General features: G+C 40.5%; 1 protein-coding gene across 1 annotated transcript; it reads left to right on the plus strand.

Moving 5' to 3' along the window:
- Window positions 1-20,188: 20,188 nt before the first annotated feature.
- LOC122453222 (60S ribosomal protein L12) lies at window positions 20,189-20,834 on the plus strand. The gene has a single exon (XM_043487122.1). It carries the CDS (start codon window positions 20,275-20,277, stop codon window positions 20,770-20,772), a length of 498 nt encoding a protein of 165 aa, XP_043343057.1. The 5' UTR covers window positions 20,189-20,274; the 3' UTR covers window positions 20,773-20,834.
- Window positions 20,835-21,616: the final 782 nt, after the last annotated feature.

The raw sequence follows: 21,616 nt of genomic DNA on the forward strand, positions 1-21,616 counted from the left end.
TCTGTACACATTGGAAGATAAAGAAGACTCTGAATGCCTTCCCAAGATGAATAATTGCAATTAACTTTCCCTTTTTCCCTTTAAAAATTTTCATGGTTGAGCAGAATCTTCGAAGTTGGTTCCTAGACATGAGTCTCCCTTCTCTCCAGGTTGCCAGCCTCCTTAATAAAGTAGCATTTCCTTTCCAACTGTCAGGGGAGTGTAATTTCCTCGGTTCTGTCTCGTCACAGCAAAGATTTGAAGCGGTGGATGTTAAAGCCCTTGGCGCATCACAGCTCTCGGACAGTCAGTGTTATGGTTCTCTGACAGATCAGTTTTATTTAGAAAATAAAGGAAAATACATCCTCAAGGCGTGGGGGCATGCCCACCCAAAAGACGTGAAGAGAAGAGAGAGAGAGAAAGAGAAAGAGAGAGAGCACGCACAGGGGAGAGAAAGAGAGAGAGAGAGACCCCGGCCCTTTGGCTCTTCTTTTTATATGTTTTTTTCTCCCCTTGGGCCTGCCCTATGTAAATTGGGCTAGCTAGGAGTGCTGTTTGTTCTACCTGAGGTCCTTACTCTGGTCCTTGGACCTTCCTTTGTTCTATTTTCAGGGGCTTTTCCTTTCCTTGTCTTTTAGCCACCACCGTTCTGGACTCCTGTTTCCTATTCTAACTACCTAACACCACCAACACTTTCTCGAGTATTGGCTTTCCTGCAGCAGCAGCCGAGCCCGAGTTCACTAACGTAGGGGAATCCGCAAGGTGTAAAGACTGGGCTTACTGTGGAAAGGAAATGCGATCAGGAGTAGGGGGCTTGACTTAAGCCATTAACTAGGTGTGTGACCCTGACTAGGTCCCTCAATTCTATGCATCCTCAGTTTCCTCAACTGTCTGGACCAGAAAGACTCGGAGATTTTTTTCTGCTCTGCATTTTGATGCCTGTTTCTACATAGAATGGATTTGAAAATTCATTTTGGTAATTGTAAAAATCAGAGGTCAAAACAGATCCTCAAGGAGAAAATACAAGGGGAAAACACTAATTTTACATGATGTCTTATATCTCGTTTGAGATTTTCCTTTATAAATAAAAAGAAACAGAAAAGGGACTTAAAGTGTCTCTGTTACTGAACACGGATTTGTGCGCTCAACACAGTGAGGCCAAACCCCTAAATGTCAGAGTCTGGAGTAGGAAAATCATTTTACTGCAGACCAACAAAAGAACATGGCAAACTCATGCTCAATAACCCCCAAAACTCTCCGATAATTTTGGGAGAAGTTTTAATAGGCAAAATTGGGTGAGCTGCAGGGCATGGACTTCTTATGCCTTGTTACTGTGCTAAGTCGTCTCAGCCAGTCAACTCTTTGGGACCCCAAGTCTGTAGCCCAGCAGCTCCTCTGTCATGGAAATTCTCCAGCAAGAATACTTGATGGTGGTTGTTGGTCATTCTCAGTCAATCCATCTTTCCAGCCTGATGCCAGCTTCCCCGTCTTTAAAACACTGTCTCCTGCGATTTCTCAAGCTCATGTCCGTTGATATTGTGATGCCATCCAACCAACCTCAGATGGGTAGCCATCCCTCTCCAGGGAATCTTCCCCTGCCCCAGAAATCTCCCTAAAGTCCAGACCGAACCGATCTCTGCATCCCTGCATTGGCAGGCAGATTCTTTACCACTAGTGCCACCTGGGAAGCCCAGATGGGACCATTTATAACCCCTGAAGTTTAAGTCAGCAAGGGGTGTGTCTTTTTGGTGACAAGGTGCAGGAGGAAGGCAATGAGTTTGAAACTTTACTCCTGCCATATATCCACTGAACAACAATATATTTGAGCACAGCCACGTTGTCTAGCCTTTCCTGTTAGTCCAGGAAACTGTTTCATAATTTTGTTATTCAATATGATTGATATTTTATTTTCCTTTTTTCACAACCTTTAGAGAGAGCCAATGTGTTATTAATAGAAGAAAAATGTACAACAGTGGATTCTATTTGAAAGAAAAAACCTGGTCTATTCAGGAGGGAGGATAAAATGAATGACTCAAGTAAACTTGTAGCTGCAACCAAATCTAAATATAAAAAGGTTACTATGACTACAAAGGTGACATATTTGAATAAAAATGAATGTGAAAGCCTTTTAAATGCTAATTGCAATTGGAGGAAGTCTACTACTTCAAACTGCAGACAGTTCCCCCACCTCCTTCTGTACTTGATGGCTTCTGGGTGAAATCTACTTTAAACAAAACTATTGTTCCATGACTTTCCAAATACTCTGAGTTCTCTTGTTTAAGGCTTGAATGAAGTGGCACATTAGTCACTCAGTCTTGTCTGACTGTTTGTGACTCCATGGACTATAACCCATCAAGCTCCTCTATCCATGGAGTTCTCCAGGTAAGAATACTGGAGTGGGTTGCCAGTCCCTTTTCTAGGGGATATTCCCGATCCAGGGATCAAACCTGTCTCTCTTGCATGGGAGGCAGATTCTTTTACCGTCTGAGCTACCAGGGGAACCCTGTTTAAGGGCTGTACTCTGTACCAGTTCCAATATTGTATCTCTGAGTCTTCATTTGTTTAGTCAGAGTCTCAGGATCCTTTGTGTGGGTGTGTGTGTGTGTGTGTGTGATAAAGAGCATGACGATCTACCCAAAAAATCTTTAAGTTGTAAGCCATCCCTTCTGAATGGTTATGACTTTCAGTCAATTCGGAGAACATTCATAGAGCTAATTCTAAGTGCAGGGTACTATGGGGAAAACTCAGGTAGATAAACCTGGTGTTCTGCTCCCCATGGACTCCCTGTAGATAAGAAGTTATACTGAGTGATCTTTTTGAGTTCTTTCCAGATCTTGTTTCAGGTTCATCAAAGAAATAGTCACCATTCCTTGTACTTATTAAGTATAGATTGTACTGGCAGGTGCCTGAAATAAAACCACTATAATCGTGTCAGTATTACTGAGACATTCTTGGATTGGTTACAGCATTCTCCTTTCATCTCTGATAAGTTTAAAGGGCATATATGCATTCTGTTTTTTAAAAGCATGGGAGTAATGAAATTGGAACTCACTTTCTATTTCATGAAAGAAATGGATGGTATTTACATAAAGAGTATTTGATGAGAGAACTCTGTTTTCAGGATAATAATTAACAACTCTAAGAGAAATTTTTCTGATACAGTGTGGGAAATGAACATTTGAAGATTATTTAAGAAGGCTTTTCTATCCAGAACACAAGGAAGACTTACTGAGGATGGGCCTTTGATTTACAAAGACTGAAGCATCCGATGTTTACTTTTGGTTTTGTCATGACCAATAGCTATGTATTTCTAAATAAGTGAGTTAATGAACACACCTTTCACCTTTTGGTTTGTTCTGTTACTTACTTTCTAAATCTGTGCAGGTATTATTTAATTTTTTTAAATGTCCACAGGAGTTATCCAGGGAATAGACGGGTAGGCTAGTTCTTGGTTCCTTTTGTACACCTATGTTAAAAAATCTATAACTATATTTTAAAAACCCACCAAACCCTATTGTTGTTCAGTCACTAAGTCGTGTGTGACTCTTTGCAACCCCATGAACTGCAGTATGCCAGGCTTCCCTGTCTCCCAGAGTTTGCTCAAACTCATGTCCATTTCCTATCCCATAGGAACAGAGTAAATTCTCTGAGATAAAGGAGAATAAAAAGTAAGAAAAACATTAAAATTTTAAGGATTTTGAAAACTTATGTATCTAGTGGAAGATTATTTCCTCAGTGCACCAATTAACAGCCTCCAGAACATTTCACAGTTTGGGAAACTCTGACCTAGACCCTGGGGCACAGAAACCAGTCTGTTGGTGGGAACAGCAAGGAGTGAGTAAAGCATCCAAGTGAAGACTCGGATATGGGGCCAGGTTATTCTGTGTACTTGGTAAGGCTGGCATGGACAGTCTGTCCTAGCATTGTGCCACCTCCTTTAGAAGTCCTTGTGGCCAGGCAAGGACAGTCTCAGGAGAGCAGGTACCAGCTGCAGGGAGCTTGGATATCCACAGCGGAGGAACTCAAGTGCCCAAGAGTGAGCACCTGACGAAGCAGATGAAGTTCATGAATGTGAACATTTAATTTAACCTGTTAATATAATGTGTCTGTTTATGGAGACTTGCTTCCCTGCTAGCTCAGACTGTAAATAATCTGCCTACAATGCAGGAGACCCAGGTTCAATCCCTGGGTTAGGAAGGTCCCCTGGAGGAGAGCATGGCAACCCGCTCCAATATTCTTGCCTGGAGAATCCCCATGGACAGAGGAGCCTGGTGGGCTACAGTCCATGGGGTTGCAAAGAGTCATACACAACTGAGCAATGAACACTTATAGAGACTAGATGTAAAAAAAAAAAAAAAGAAGCAAAAAACTGTGTGGATAGGAAAGAACTTGGGAACTATGACTAAACCAAGCAGTTCCAGAAAAACAGGAACTGTATCACGAATATGAGGAACTGATCAGCGCTAACGGTCACTGGTGGAAGTGGGTTCCAGCAGTTAGTCAGCACTGAATTGGGTTGGCCAAAATGTTCTTTTGGGCTTGTCCCCTTAGCTCTTACATAGAAACTTTTTGGCCAATCCAACATGTACTCATGACCAAGTAGAAAGAGGGCACACCCATGCATCCTAAGATAATCAAATATCAGAATGTCTGAAAGGGTGATATTAATTCAGTTAATGAGTTCAATAAAGTAGTTGATTATATAAAAACCATGACAAAATTCATAGCTTTATTGTATACAACCAGTAGCTTTTTAGAAAACAAAATGGACAATGAGACCTTATCACAATAATAATTATTTATGATTTTTTATTGACATATAGTTGATGGTCAATATTAATATAATATAACCTAAGTTACAGGTATGCAATATAGTTAGCTGCAAATTTTAAAGGTTATACTCTATTTATAGTTATTATAAGATATCGGCTATATTTTCTGTATAATATAGCCTTGTAGCTTATTTTATTCATAATAGTTTATGCCTCTTAATCCTACTATTGCCTCTGTCCCTTTCCATCGCCCCACTGGTAATCACTAGTTTGTTTTCTATATCTGACAACAATAATTTTTAAACTATATAATAACCAATTATTAAGAATAACTTTACAAGTAATGTGTCCAGTCCACAGGAAGAAATGGATAAAACTTGTAGAATACTTGGCTAGATAAATAGGTATGTAAAATGTTGTATCACATTTTTCTTCTCTTCAATCCAAAAGTAAAATATCCTTATTGGGAGCATTTCTAACACCAAAATTTTAGAAAGTAAAATCCTTCCCCTTATTCTCCCTTAAACACTTTTCACTCTCCAGAGGTGTCAGAGTTAGCAGTCTGCTGTATCTTTACCTATTTATCTTTTTCTCTCTTTTCTTGATTTCTTTTCGATGAAGCAAACAATTGCTATCATTCCATTCCCCCCTCACCCATTAACTTTTGTCTTTACCATTCTTTCATGATTTTTTTCAGAGGTTATCAGAGATTTCAGCCTGTAGTCTTGATTTGCAGTCTAATATGAGCTTCTCCTGATGGCTCAGTGGGTAAAGAATCCACCTGCAATGCAGGAAACACAGGAGACACGGGTTCAGCCCCTGGGTCAGGACGATCCTCTGGAGGAGGAGATGGCAACCCATTCCAGTATTCTTGCCTGGAGAATTCCATGGACAGAGCAGCCTGGCAGACTATAGTCCCAAGGGTCCCAAAGAGTTGGACATGACTGGGTGACTAAGCAAGCATGGATTATATTTGATCATTTTCCTGATAATATTAAAACTTTAGATTAACTCAATTATCCCTCTATTAACGTTTTAATTTTATTTCTACACATCTTTCAAAGCCTGTAAGACATTGTTATTATTGTTCTATATTCTCAATAGTTCATTTTTATTTCTCCTTCCATTGCTCTTCTTCACTTCCTGCATTTCTGTGTTTTAAACTGGGATAATTTTCTTTCTGTCTGATAAACATTTGTATTTTTCTTAATGCAGGTTTTCTGGTAAAAATTCTGTTTCATTTGTTTTAAAACTTTTTAATTTTGCCTTCATTTTTGAAGGATAGCTTTACTGAATATAGAATTAATTCTTTTTTCTTTCATCATTTTCAAGATATCATCTCATTATCTTCTGACTTCCAGTTCTATTGAGAAATTGCTGTTGAGCATTATTTTTTTAAAGATAATAAATATACTTTTTTTTCTCAGCTGCTGATTTTTAAAAATCAGTTGAAAAGTCTTGGCTATGATCTTGAGTTTTTTTTTCCTTTTTCATATTCCTTTTTCTGGTTGCTTTAGCAGCCCTTTCATGGCTTTTAAACATATTTGTTGTTTGCCTTTTTTGTTTTTTTAATTTGGCTTTGTTAACTGCTCTCGGTGGGAATGCTGGTTTGCTGTAAGCCATTCCATTGTACCCACCAATATCTTATTGTCCAGACTAAGTCATATGATTACATCCCACACAGTGAAAGATAATTTCAAACGTTCTGAGTGACAATGTGCGTAACTGAGAAACAAAATTCCATTCCTAGGGAAGGTGAGAAGAATGAGTGTTGGGGTATGCAACTAGCCCTCTGTTTCAATGTAGTGGAAGCCAGTTATAGTTCTAGGGTGAGATGGGGGTGGTCTTCTCATATAGCAGGGCTGAGAGTTACCAGAACACACCTGTAATTTAGGTGAGCTCATAAAACAACCATGACTTGATTAATCCTATCAAAATGAGCTCTCTGGGTCTGGATCCATGCTCACCAGACAACCCTGAAGTAGTCACTTGGCTTTCCTTGGAGACTTAGAGAAATCTGCTGATCAGCAGGTATGCATCTATCAATCAGTTTGGTAGTTAACATTTCTCAAGGTAAATAATCAAAAGCAATGTCACGACCTGCATGATGAACCAGACTTCTTGAGCTCACTTTGCCCTGGATAAAATGACAAAATATCATGTCCTAACCTACCAGAATTTAATTGTTTCTATGGCATTCTTACTAAACTACTGTCAACCCTTAAATATTAAGCATCTCTTTCTAAATTTAACAGCAGGTCCTGTCTGTGGAATTGAAAAATGAAACCTCTGTTTAGAAAGATTTAACAAATGATATATAAGCTTCCAGTAAAGAAATGAGGCATCTTATAAGAGTAATGAACACTGGAAAGATCATGTCCGAAACTATTTTCTCATTATGTCAGACATGCAGTTGGAAAATGTGGTCCTGAAACTTGGTGAAAAGAAAACTCACAGAGGATTCTAAAAGATTTATCTCTCAGATTGATTGGCCTGCAGTTTGGGGGGCTATAAAAAATGTTTGCTCTTTTTCAAGGTAGAGCAGAATATAGATTTTGGCTAATGTGAGAGAATCTCCCTATTAAGTTAATCACTGCAAGCATTGGGCCCTCACACACAGAAGAGATCTAAATTCTGAGGGTAAGGGCTCTCTTGGCACCCATTTCAATTTTATGGGAAAAATCAGATGACTAGGAGAAAAAATAGTAACTAGAGAGGTCCTTGGGATTCTCCTACAAAGTTTGAAAGAGGCACTTAATTTTTCCAATTCTCATTTCTTCCTTTTCCAATCTGTTATAGAAAATAAAATATGACCTCTGAGGATATGTTGCTTATACTAATGAAATAATAACCTCACTGATGCTGAGTTTATCGGATGGGCTCTGAGCCAATTTCCCTAAGCCCTGTTCTTGCTTAATTACTAGCTCCCTTAAAATTCAGCACTTTCTTAATTTTTTTTTTTTTTTTTTTGCAGTATGGGAGTATTTAGTTCTCTTTTCCTCCACCCACCCTCACTTTTTAAATTATATCTGCACACTAGTCCATTTAGTTCTTAAGCTTGTAGAATCAGATGTATGCTACAGAACCTATCTCTAGTAAAAGGCATTTATGCATAGATCCAGAGATTTTTGTTTGCATCTTCAAGAAATTCATAGACTCCTTGAAGCCCATCCAAAAACAAATTTTATATCTTTTATATTCAAGGAGATGAGTACATTTAATTTCTTTCTAGTGTATTTTCAGATTTTGTACATTTTGTAAATGGTTAGGCTCTTTTGTATCCCTACTGTTAAACATTTTACTTTTCAACATCAGTTCATAAGGTCATGCTGGATAAAAAACATAAAGAACTATATATAACAGTGGAGCCAATGTGATGGGCAGTAGAGTACAAGTAATACCAAAAACCTCCATGTTGGGACAAATGTTATAACCCATTTATTGTTTGCTCTATTTTTCACTTTACTGAGAACCTGTTGTTTTTGATAGCCCTGATGACTTTCCCAAGGCTTATACATTTTGTGGCAACCAGCTGCTAAAATTGACTGATAGAGTCTGGTCTCTTTTAATCCATCACATATGTACTTTTCTACTAGGAGCACCCTATACATGCTTTTCTCTCTTTCTTTCTCTCTTTGCAACCCCACAACTGTACAGTCCATGGAAATCTCCATGCCAGAATACTGGAGTGGGTAGCCATTCCCTTCTCCAGGGGATCTTCCCAACCCAGGGGTCAAGCCCGGGTCGCCCGCACTGCAGGCAGATTCTTTACCAGTTGAGCCACAAGGGAAGCCCAAGAATACTGGAGTGGGTAGCCTATCCCTTCTCCAGGGGATCTTCCCAACCGAGGAATCTAACCAGGGTCTCCTGCATTGCAGGTGGATTCTTTACCAACCGAACCATCAGGAAAGCACCTTTGTATAATTAAATCCTCCCTTATTCTCACCTGGTGAGTGAGCAGCTTCCCTTCACGTGGTTATTCAGGGAACCAGGCTTTTTTCCATCTTGTGGCTCCTCTGGCCTCTAGAACTCAGAGTCCTCTGCTTCCAGTAGGGGAAAGAGGGGATAGAGAAGGGCCACAGTTACAATCACCTTGACCCGAAAGGGACATAGATCACTTGCAAACATATCCTCATTGTAAGAACTAGCCACATGACACCATCGAAGATACAGGGGTTCTGGGAAGTATAACTCCTAACTAGGCAGCCACTTCCTAGGGAACACGTCGACACTGGAAGAGGGAGCATGAGTTCTTGGTAATATCTGCCTACCTCTGCCACACCATAGGGTACCACCTGCATCTCGCATAATGGCAAACCCACAGCAGGAGTTCAGTAAATACCTGCAGGATGGATGCAGTTGTTTGAGGTGGTTTGTGATGAGCAGAAACATAGCAATTTCACATCCGGTGTACAGCTAGAAGAAGCAACAGTTCTATTATGGTGTAGATGCCTAATTTACATAGTTTCAAAATAATAATCCAGGAAAGACTGCTGTCTCAGGTTTAGTATGTCGGAATACACCATGCTGGGTATCATCCTCGTTTCAATCTGTGGGTTAGTATCATGGCACAAATGCATCAATAAAAATAGAAAAAGAAACTCTGGCAAATTATGTCTGAGAAGCCCATTACAATGGGTTTCATCCTGGCCATTTCAAACTGCCTCCTGAGTTAATTGCCCACAAGAAGCAAAAGAGAGTGTAATATAAGGGCAGATAAATAACCAATCAAAAGTAGATTGAATTTAAACTAACTAATCCTTAGGTAAAGAGATTTGTGCTAACTGACCTGTTCCCATTGGGTGAGTACATGTATTTATATATATTAATTTTTGTAATGGCCAAATGAAGGATTATATATGTGGAACTAGGCATATATAGAACATATCAGGGAATTGTAGCTATGTGTTGGCATGTTTAAAATAACACCTTTGCTCATTCCACATTATAATTAAGACTTGAATTTCAAATATAAGAACTTGATTATGTAACAAATGAAATCATGTTTTCACCAAATCTCTAAATTTTAGCCTTATGATATATCTCTAAGTATGTACTTTAAATATGAAGTTTACAAGATTAGCAGGAACTGTAAAAAGCACTAAAAGTGCTTTCCGGTGTTATTTCAAAATCTTAAGTGCTCCCTCATTGCTCCATGGACGCGCGGAGGCCTGTGTCCTGTTCCCTGTAAGTGGAAAGTGCTCTGAACCTGTCCACTTTCCCCAGCTGCTCCTAGCCCTCGGCATCGGCCCCCAGGGGGGTCCAAACCCCCTCGGGACAGAGGGCCAAGGTGGAACCTCAGACAGAAGCTTGACTGGATCTTCAGGGTCAAGCTCAGACTGGCTTTGGCCCAGGCATCGGCCCTACCCAGAATTGCCAGGAGGCTTTGACGGCCACCACAGTGCCATAGGGCTTACCTCCCTCTGCTGAGGTCCAGCACTTGGCCGACGTGGGGCCAGAGCAGGCAGGAGTGTGCCTGCAACCCCCCTCAGATGCCTTTCCTGACGCCTTTTTTTTTTTTTTTTTAAATCCTAAACAACTCACTAAAGTGTCTCAAAGGCTATCAAGTTTTACCAAAATGAACCCTGTTTGAGTTAACTGGTCAAAGGGGTGGATTCTGGCCCTCTGAAGATTCCTTCTCCAGTCAGAGTGGGGAACTGGTGTGCAGGTTTACTGCTGGGTTCACTGCAGTGTCTGACCCTAAAGGCACGAGAAGAAGAAAACGAAAATGCAGCGGGTGGAGCTGGACTCGAGTCCGGTGTCGCCACCTGGCCCCTGCTGCCTGAGGCTGCCCTGCACATGGATGCACGGGAGTTGGGAGCTGAAGGACCCTTGAGGGGCCGGGGAGGTTGAGGGAGACTGGTGTTCCAGGCAAGTGAGAAGAAAGGGATGGGTCAAGGGTTTGGTGCTATAGTCGGAAGATTTGCAATTGCTAACACATTCCTGTGTGATGCACATCACCCTTTGTCAGTTATTGTGAATATGTGTATTTTAAGCAATAAGATTCAGCTGGTCAGACTTTTCTGGGCAGTCTCGGTGATGCATTTCCTGTGCTGTGATTGTTCTGAAGACAGAGTGGCTCTAACCACTGTGAGAAGCCCAAATAAAATCCATCCCCAAAACCTGAATAAAAAAAAAAAATCTTAAGTGCTCTCTGAATGACTTTGGCTTATTTTTTAAACAATTTTTTTGGTACTGGTAGTGTCTGAATGATTGCTATATAGAGGGGCTTTACATCTATGTGTGAAAAAGACCAATTTAACTGTCCATACTTCTGTGTCCTTAGAGTGGTACCAATTTGTACTATACTGTGAGAATTCATAAACAGATGAAATAGACTGGTACTAAATGAAATTGGATCCATCCAATTAAATCTGCTCACATAGAATTTGTAATCTAGATTCTGCTTCTAGAATACACAAATAAATACACAGTTCTTTCATTTTGTTTCATTAATTAGCATATGATGATGATATTCCACATTGTTATTCATCTTACAGCAAATAGATTTACTTTTTGCCTTGTTAAGGTGGGTTTGGAAGTACCGCCAAAGAATCTATTGAGAATGTAGTATCAGTTTTAAGGAAGGCCTAACCCAAGGACGGGGAGAAGGCAATGGCACCCCACTCCAGTACTCTTGCCTGGAAAATCCCATGGACGGAGGAACCAGGTAGGCTGCAGTCCATGGGTTCACTAAGAGTCGGACATGACTAAGCGACTTCACTTCCACTTTTCACTTTCATGCATTGGAGAAGGAAATGGCAACCCACTCCAGTGTTCTTGCCTGGAGAATCCCAGGGACGGCGGAGCCTGGTGGGCTGCTGCCTATGGGGTCGCACAGAGTCAGACACGACTGAAGCGACTTAGCAGCAGCAGGAGCAGTAACCCAAGGACGTGCAGGAACTTAATACAGCGCCCAGTGTCTTTGACAGGGAATTGCTTCTACAGCAAAGCTCCCCAATCTTGAATACAAGGCTGATTTCTTTTTCTTTCTCTTTTTTTATTGAAGGATAATTGCTTTACAGGATTGAAACTCAGAAAAACATCACAAAGTTGTTGCATGTTGACAGTTGTACTTTTAGTATCTATGGATTGAGAAATAACACAATGATAACATCTGTTCTTAAGCTTAGCAGTGTTTTAAGATATAGTCTCATGTCATTAATCATCATAGCATCAGCAAGTTTCTGTAAAAGTATAAGACCTATTTAGAAGAGGCAGGTTATCTATGTCACTGATGCTTGGCCTTCATATAAATTGTAGACCCTTCAAGGGCTTGTCATCGAGAGAGAGAAAAGTATTGGTTTATATAAAATATATATAATTGGTAGTAGATATCTTTTTGAGATTTTATGAAAATTCATTCTTAACAAAGGCCTAAGAGCTTTAACTAAAACTTACTTCTTTCCAGGGCCAGGCCAGATGCTATTCTTATTTACTCCCATATACTCCTAATCTTTTTTCTTTATCTTTTTGACCATGCCACACTGTGCATCTTGTGGGATTTCAGTTTCCTGACCAGGGATTGAACCTGGGCCATGGCAGTTAAAGCACTGAATCCTAATCACTAGACTGCCAGGGAACTCCCTGCCTGACCTTTTCTTGATGCCAGAAGTGACCTCTAGTAATCCTGAGAAGATATAAAGCCTTATCATTGCTGATACTCTTCTCCATGAAATTATGATTAAAGTTTGATGTTTTATAACACCAAGGAATTGCCTAGGAAAAATATCAGGCCTGGTTCATTAATTAGGTAATCTTCTGAACTATATAGCTCATTCTGCAGTATCTCTGAGAAAAAAATGTAACTGCATAAGCTATGGAAAATAGGAGCACTGACAGAATTTAAAAATAAGTCTGCAATTTGTAAGAATTACATTGCAGGAAGGAAGGGAGGACTCACCTGTCAGAGGAAATGTACCATCACACCTCTAGCTCTTAGGACATAAAAATGATAAACTTATGCAAAAACTCAGACCCCCAATCCAAGATTGTGGGGTGAAGAGGGGCCAAGGGAGCCTTAGGTGGAGGAGGCCTCCTTTCCTCCTTCTTCACAAGTCAGACCTGTGTTACTGTCTGAAGGGTCACCCTGCCTACATCTTTTTGCTTTATCCTTTGTGGGGATTTCCTCCAATAAAATCTCTCCATTTCATCCCTACTTGGCATCAGTTTTTTGGAGGACCTGAAGTAACATACCATTTGTTAGCCCAGATAAATCCTTATAAGCCTGAGCTATCTCAGCATTTGTTGTTTAGTCGCTCAGTCATGTCCAACTCTGCAACATGAGTAAAATAATAGTTTTTAAGTCCTAGGAATTCTGTGAGAAGGAATTCTGACAATGGATGAAAAATTCTCAGCATAGTGTCTGGCACAGGGCAAGTTGTCAATGAATAATAACTATCATGAGTTATTATCATTATAATCATATATTATCATATATATCATTATAATCATATATCATTATTATCATTACTATCCTTCAGTGCTCCTGGAATTCTCAGCTTAGGAGAAAGGTGAAAAGTTGAAGGTGACCTTTACTTGGAGGAGCCCTGGATTCCCAAATGTGGTTGGGAAAGAAATCACAGAATCCTAGGTTGATCAGAATCCAAGTCTTTCGTAGCTGTCTGTGGTGGGGTTTTCCTAGCTGTTGGGTTTTTGTGTCATCTATTCTTGTTCAAAAGCCACTGAAAATTTCTCTGACCTACTGAGGTTAAGGCAAGGGTGGGCTGGGGATTTCAGGGACTTCTTGGCCAGAATAGAGTTTCCTCCCCTCTCACTTTTTTAAAAACATAATTTCAGATCTATATGATAGTTATAAGAATAGTACAAAGGATTTCTGAATACCTTCACCTAGATCCCCCAGATATTAACATTTATATGTGTGTGTGTGGTTTTTTCCCAAATCCTTTAAGAGGAAGTAGCCAGCATGATGTCCTTTTATCTTGAAATATTTCATTGCGTTTTTCCTGAAAATAAAGAATTTTCTTACACAGACAGAGTACAATTTCCAATCAGGAAATTAACATTGATTCAATTCTATTGTCTAGTAGAGTTAGATATAGCATTCTATTATCTAATAGAGCTTGTCCATTGTCTCAGTAATATCTTTCATAGAGTAAAAATCACAGATCAGACTTTAGAGTCTCCTCTTTTACTTTGCCTGAAATGTAATTCTATGAATAACTAGTAAGTGCCTACTAAGTGCCAGGCAGGAGCTGGTAAGACTCAGGTAGGGAAGAAGGGTTCCTCGTGTTTAAGCAGCTCACATCTGCTCCAGAAAGCAGACACACTAGTAACTAGAGAATGAACTAGGCTTGTAGTGTGGTATGTGGAGAGATTCAGCGGGGACTCATCTACTATGGGATGTATGGAAGGTGAAAATTGCCCACTTGTAGTCTCACATGCTGCCCTACAATAAATCCAGAGCAACTAGATTTTGTCTTCTACACCGAAACAGCTAATTTCTTGGGTTAAGTAGCTTATGAAGTAGTTATTTTGCCATGTTGTCTGAATGAAAAACATTTTTAAATACCAGAGTTAAAATTACCTTAGTAAGAACCTCACCTGTGAGAGGCAGGAGGGAAGATGGAACCCTCTGAAGGTGGTTCTGGTGGCACTGCTGACTCGCGTTCCCTAGGCAGGTGCCCGCTGGGGTCTGAATTACCTCCATTGTTTTTCTCTCACTCTCTTTATTCAACTAAATACTTGACAAGACTTCAAATGACTGTTTCACATGCTCAAGGGATGGAAAATTACTAAGACAAAATCTTTGCTCTGAATGAACTTATGCCAGGGAAAGTAAGACAAGGACATAAATGATCATGAAACAAAACATGAGAGAAGTGGTTTAAGAAGGAAAAAAGATTGCAAAGAGGTAAGCTCAAGGAAACATTCCATGGAAAAGGTAGCATTTAAGATGGTCATTGAAAGAGGGAAAGCTTTCTGGGCAATGTAAGTTGGGGACTTACTTTCTATGGGGTGTGAAGTGAAGTGAATTGAAGTGAAAGTTGTTCAGCCATGTCCGACTCTTTGTGACCCCATGGACTGCGTAGTCCATGGAATTCTCCAGGCCAGAATACTGGAGTGGGTAGCCTTTCCCTTCTCCAGAGGATCTTCCCAACCCAGGGATCAAACCCGGGTCTCCCGCATTGCAGGTGGATTCTTTACCAGCTGAGCCACAGGGGAAGCCCTCTATGGGGAGTATCATTATAGTTGAGGTCTAGAGATAGGAGAGCACTGTAGTGAGTGGGATACTCAAACATACCAACGATGGGAAGCCCCCTCTTCTGGGACACCAGGCACTCGTAGGACGGTGAGAAGCAGGGTGGAGAGAGAATCTGGAGGGGACTAGGGTACCTTAGAGTGTGGTCTCCAGCAAATCTTCTCCTAGTTCCTTGAGGGAGTCCTGGGAGTGGTCTGTCTCCCCTCCTCCCTCCCTCTCAGTCTTCCCTCTTCTCTGCACCTTCTCCTTTCTCTGCTCTTTCTCTTGGTATCAAGAGACCTATTCTCGAATGGCGTCCTATGCCAGGTTGGACAGAGACTTCAGTCTATTCTCGTTCTGCACTTACTCAGCCCTCCTCCACTTTGTTAAGGTACAGGGGCAAACCTTCATATTTCTAGGTTGTCACGCAACCACCAAGATGAGGGATGCCGGTATGCCCATGCAGGAAATGAGTCCTATGGGTCATCTGAGGGATGGCCCTCTACCTCCTCTGGACAATGCAAGGCTGGCAAGGTTGGCATTTGTGGCTCTAACCAGGTTCAATATTTTAGTCAAATTAGCTAGTTGCCTCCCAGTATGTCACTGTTCTAGGTCCAGGATAACGGGTCTACATGTTAGAAACTATCTGAGTTTACAAGAGTGCTTTCTTCCTGAGGACGCCAAACTAAGGCTATTCTGAAAAGTTACTCTAATATATATTTTTTTCTTATTAAGAGCATGAAAATGACCACAAGGAAAGAACAAATGCCTACTAGTATTATTTTTATTTTATTTAAGTTTTTTAAAATTAATTTTTATTGGAGTATAGTTGATTTACAATGCTGTGGTAGTTTCTGCTGTATAGTAAAGTGAGTCATATATATATATATATATAGAGAGAGAGAGAGAGAGAGTGTATATATATATATAGAGAGAGAGAGAGAGAGTCAGATATATATATATATATCTCTGAGTCATATATATATATATATATATATATATATACACACACATATATCTACTTTTATAGATTCTTTTCCCATATAGGTTATTGCAGAATATTGAGTAGAGTTTCTTGTGTTATACAGTAGATTTACTATATAGGTTTTTTATTTTTAATTTTAATTATCTATTTTATATACAGTAGTAAATATATGTCAGTCCCAATCTCTTCCCTACCCCCTTCCCCTCTTGGTAACCATAAGTTTGTTTTCCCTTCTCCAGGGAATCTTCCCGACCCAGGGATTGAACCTGGTTCTCCAGCATCACAGGTGGAGTTTTTTTATTGTCTGAGCCACGAGGGAAGCCCCCAACCATAAGTTTGTTTTCCAGCTCTGTGACTCTTTTTCTGTTTTGTAAATAGATTCACTGTCATACTGAGTGAAGTCAGTCAGACAGAAAAAGACAAGTATCATATGATATTGCTTACAGGTGGAATCTAAAGAAGTGGTAGTTGTGCTATTTTAAAAAGGGTATTACGAGCCTTACTACCACATCTCCTTGATTCTAAGATGCACATTTTCATATGTTTCGATGTCTGTGAAATGGGAGCACGGCTTACATGCAACACGAATGTTTAATGCACTCTTTGTTTTCTGTCCCCACTCCCCAGTTTCCTCTTGCCTCCTCACCAAAGCAAACAAGTCAAAAGCTATTATTAAATCACTGTCCTACAATCAAGGGAATAGGGTGATATTTTCTTGTTCCTCACTCCTATCCCCAAGAGATACCCCTTCTGTTTATTAGCTGTGTGAGGAGAAGTCATCTACTTAAAGTTTCCTATTGCTGGTTAAGGATCCTCCCCTAGAGGATTCTGTGACCTCTGGAGTCACTATGTATAAGGCATGTCTAGACTATTTCCATCAGCCAACATCATTTCCTTTGCAAACCGAGCCTCATCTGAACAATTTCCACATGAGCATGTCCTTTTGACGTCCAACTGTACTCATGTTGCCTTCCTAACATAAAGCAGCAAAGGATTAATTTTTAACAATCTCAGCCTGTTTTTTTATGATGGTTATTATTATTATTTATTTTACGTATAAATGATTCTATGATGATTCAATTACAAGTAGACACAGAGGCACTTTGTTCGGTAGATAGCTTTGTTTGTCCCCCACAAAGCAGAATATGAATTAAATATACTTTAAATAGGAAACGAACGTGTTTTCCTGGAATTCTGAGTCTAAATTCATGAATGAGAGGGACTGATAACTAGATTCACTTGAGGACTGGGCGAGTCATAGCCTATCCTTGCTTTTAATTTTTCCCTCCAAGTTTTAAAAACAGGATAAAATCTGGTTGGAGTATACAGACTGGACAGATGCAAGGGATTTTTAAAAATAAAGTGTCATAAAAGAACGCATCACAGGAAAGGGTGGGTATGTGGAAGGGAGGGTATGCTGGTAGGTAACCCAGGAGTAGCTACTTTGCTGAAGAGGGGTGTAGTAGAAGAAGTTTAAAATGAGGGAAGGGTCTGCCTCTCAGGACCAGAGTAGCTCTGGCACTACATCAACATTCTATCTGAAATGTGGGTGGGGTTATTTCAATACAATTAACAGTTCTTCTGGATCACTAATGGACCGCCAGCCGCCCTTTCTTCCACTGCCAGCTATTCCCCACGTTGCCTGCTCTTCTCTTCCCAGGCTCTTCTACCTACCCTGCCTTTTCAGCTTCAACTGTGTTCTGACTTTTTTTGGTCTTTACACAAGAACTGAAATCCGACTTTCCCTGTAAAACTATCATTGTATAGACCACACTTTCTCCATGTACCTGGAACTCATAGGATGTGAGGGTTCGCATGGTTTGGTTCCTCTCTGCCGCTCTCTTCCTAGCTCTACCCTCTCTCTTGAAACTCTCCTCCTGGGAAGCCCATAGGGGTCACCTCCATGGCTTGTGTGAAGGGGCACAGACAGCACAGTTTGACACCGGCCTCTGCCGCTCAGAGACTAAGATCGTGCTGGGTGGTGGTGAAGGTTAAAGAATTCACCGTTCAGGCTACTGGCAGAGGGCCCGGCAGGTTGCAAGCACTGAGCCCTTTCTTCAGTTCACTTTCTCTCTTACCCTCCCTTCTTATTCTTGATTCTGCCATCTGCATAATTTCTAGAAAAGTCTTTTAATTTCTGAGAACTAGGTGAGTTTATCATCTGGCTCACAAATTAGTAAGGTATCTCAACATCCAAACTGATGGCCCTTCCAATTCCTTGGTTTCACTATTCTTTATCAGCCTCTGCTTTAATTATCTTCATCATGAACAGCTTCATCCCCTCCAAGAACTTTCCTTCCGTTCTTTCACTGATAGCTTCCACAATCTCCCCACCTCTCCACAATACTAGATTCACAGAATTATCACTTACGATGGGCTTTTAATGAGAACTGAGTAGAGACAGAAAGATGTGCAATACAGAATAACATGACATTGAAAAATAACTCCAAGTGATATCAAAGATCTATATATCACATTACTCAGTATTTCTTATTTAGAGGTTTACCTGATAAATGAATCTCAGAGTATGAGGCCAAGAAAATGCTTGCCTCCTCTGATGATCTGGCTAGTGTCCTTTATGCGGAGACTGGAACTTAAGAGACCATCAGGTTTCCCGTGTTGCCTTGGCTGTTGGGAAGACTAGGACCTCCCTTCTTTTCCTTTCCCCCCCTCCTCCCCCACTTCCTTCCTTTCTCTCTTTGCTCTTTTACAAAATTGTAACATTTTTTCCTTACTTTAATTCTTCTAGTGTGATTGTTCTTTTCCTTTTTATTACTTAAAATTTGGAATTTTATTGTATCTGGATTTTCTGCAGACTTTATGTTTTAAAAAAATTTGATGTAAGAAGGAGAGTGAATAAACACAACCTGGGATGATAGTGGCCTAATTTGTTCCCTTGGACCCAGACTCCTTCCCCTGGGGAAGGGGCAGATGGCTGATGAGGGACCAGCTCTATAATGATGATGGATCAGTCTTTCTGGTAGTTTTCCAAAAGTGCCTTGGCACGTCTCCAGGATTGCCATGGAGGTGTTGAGGCTACTGTGAGCCCAGCCCACTAACTTGTTCTGTCTTAGATATTGGGTTTTATGGCTAAGAGAAATCTTCTAGCAGTTGTTTTGCTTCAAGTATGAGAGGACATCTTTGCCTCAGAAAAAGTAAATTCTTTTCAGGAGCCCCTCGGGAATCTGAGGTCTTTTAAATTAAGATTCTTTTTACAATACACTTTCTGTGTGTTTGTCATGAGGCATTGTGCTAGAATATTAAAAAGCTTTGTATTTTGTATTGGAGTACAGCTGATTAATAATGTTGTGATAGTTTCGGGTGGGCAGCAAAGGGATTCAGCCATACATATACATGTATCCAGATTTTGACATGCATCAGTTCATTAGATTCTCACCAAAATGTTGTGAGATAAGTATTACTGTTGTCTAAATACAACAGCTATGATGGTGGTTTAGTCACTAAGTCATGTCCAACTCTTGTGACCCCATGGAGTGTAGCTTGCCAGGCTCCTCTGTCCATGGAATTTTCCAAGCAAGAACAGCAGAGTGGGTTGCCGTTTCGTTCTCCAGGGGATTTTCCGGATCCAGGGATCAAACCCAGGTCTCCTGCATTGCCAGTTGATTCTTTATTGACTGAGCCACCAGGGAACCCAACAATTATTAGTAGCTACATTTTATAAATCAGGAAATTGACTCTTGGGAAAAGTTAAATAACTTGCCCCAAACCAAACAGCTAAGAGTTAGGCCCCAAATCATCTATTAATATTTGAAACCTAAATTCCCAACTACATCAGGATCTCTCAAGATGGAATGGAATAGACCAAGTCTCCCAGATTTTCAGGATGGCAGGTCATCCAGACCCAGGGGACTCCAGACTCCTACCCTTTCATAGCTGGACATTACAAGGATTCTGGAGGCTTTGGCATTGACCCGTGAGGCAAAGAGGAAATTTCATGGCTGGCAAATGCCGAACTGTATGAGTTCTAGTCACCAACAGCTATATTAAGTACCTGTATGTATTTCAGTCTGACTGCCAGGAGAAGACAATTCAAGGTCTCCTTGATGTAGCTCTCACCTGGAAGTCTGGGTGTAAAAGCAAGACCATTGTTTTTATGCTTCTTTTCAAACTCCTCTATTGCTCTTACCCTTCCACTGTCCCTTCCATCTGAAATACCTTCTCTCTGCTAGACCATAAAACGGAGCTGCTTATAAACTGTGCTGAAACTTGAATTAAAAAAAAAAATTTTTTTTCGGCTTTCGGCTAGGAGGAGGCGAAGGTGCAACTTTCTTCGGTCGTCCCGAATCCGGGTTCATCCGACACCAGCCGCCTCCACCATGCCGCCTAAGTTTGACCCCAACGAGATCAAAGTCGTGTACCTGAGGTGCACCGGTGGGGAAGTCGGTGCCACGTCTGCCCTGGCCCCCAAGATCGGCCCGTTGGGCCTGTCTCCAAAAAAGGTCGGTGATGACATAGCCAAGGCAACTGGTGATTGGAAGGGTCTGAGGATTACAGTGAAACTGACCATTCAGAACAGACAAGCCCAGATTGAGGTGGTACCTTCTGCTTCTGCCCTGATCATCAAAGCCCTCAAGGAACCACCAAGGGACAGAAAGAAGCAGAAAAACATTAAGCACAGTGGAAACATCACTTTTGATGAGATCGTCAACATTGCCCGGCAGATGCGGCACCGGTCTCTAGCTAGAGAACTTTCCGGAACCATTAAAGAGATCCTGGGGACTGCCCAGTCTGTGGGCTGCAATGTTGATGGCCGCCACCCTCATGACATCATAGATGATATCAACAGTGGTGCAGTGGAGTGCCCAGCTAGTTAAGAACTGCAAAGGAAAAAGAAAAATAAAGGATCATTTGACAACCAAAAAAAAAAAAAAAAGCATGAATTTTAAAAGCATGTCTCCAAATAAATTTGGAGTCAAATCAGTTTGAACAATCGTTGTGCTACCGATGTCACTGGATTCTCAATTACATTTGATTCACAGGCCTTTTATTTCTCCAACTGAATTCTAAAAATGATTTTAATTAGGAAGACATAACACTGACTTAAATTCAGTAATTCATAAGACAAAGAAAGGGACAAAGACTTCTGGTGGTGCGAAAAAAAATCTCAAATCACCAACATGCCAAATATTTATTTTCCTTCTGAAACAAAGTTATTGATTTCCAAATAAAGAATCCATTTAGGGACAAATATGCCATTCAGATTATAATTGCTTTTTCATGCTAAACTTAGAAGAAAGAATGTATGCATTAGAAATGTTAGCAATTCTAGAAGCAAACATTTTGCCCATGATAAACACCACATTAAAATACTCTAGCATAATGGAAAAGACAGCATTGCTGATTAAGTATCAGTTGACTCTTTGGTGTTTGCTTGTTAGTTTGAGATGAACTTTTTAGTGGTGGGATAGAATTTATATCACATCTGTGCCTGGCTGCTCTCACCCTGGCATTCCTACAGTTCTTGGATGAAAGACAAAGCTGGGTCAGGGATGCTGGTTTCAGAACAGGCAGAATCACCCAGCACAAAAAAAGAGGATTTCTCAGATTTTGGTCTCCCAAAAAGAATATTCCAGCTATAACACTAAACATCTGTACTATTTAGAAGTTAAAAAGGGAACTCACAACCTATGTTTCCAGAATCATTTGGCTGATGTTAAA

The sequence above is a fragment of the Cervus canadensis genome, chromosome 14 (genome assembly GCF_019320065.1).
Source record: "Cervus canadensis isolate Bull #8, Minnesota chromosome 14, ASM1932006v1, whole genome shotgun sequence".
Taxonomy (NCBI): Eukaryota; Metazoa; Chordata; class Mammalia; order Artiodactyla; family Cervidae; genus Cervus; species Cervus canadensis.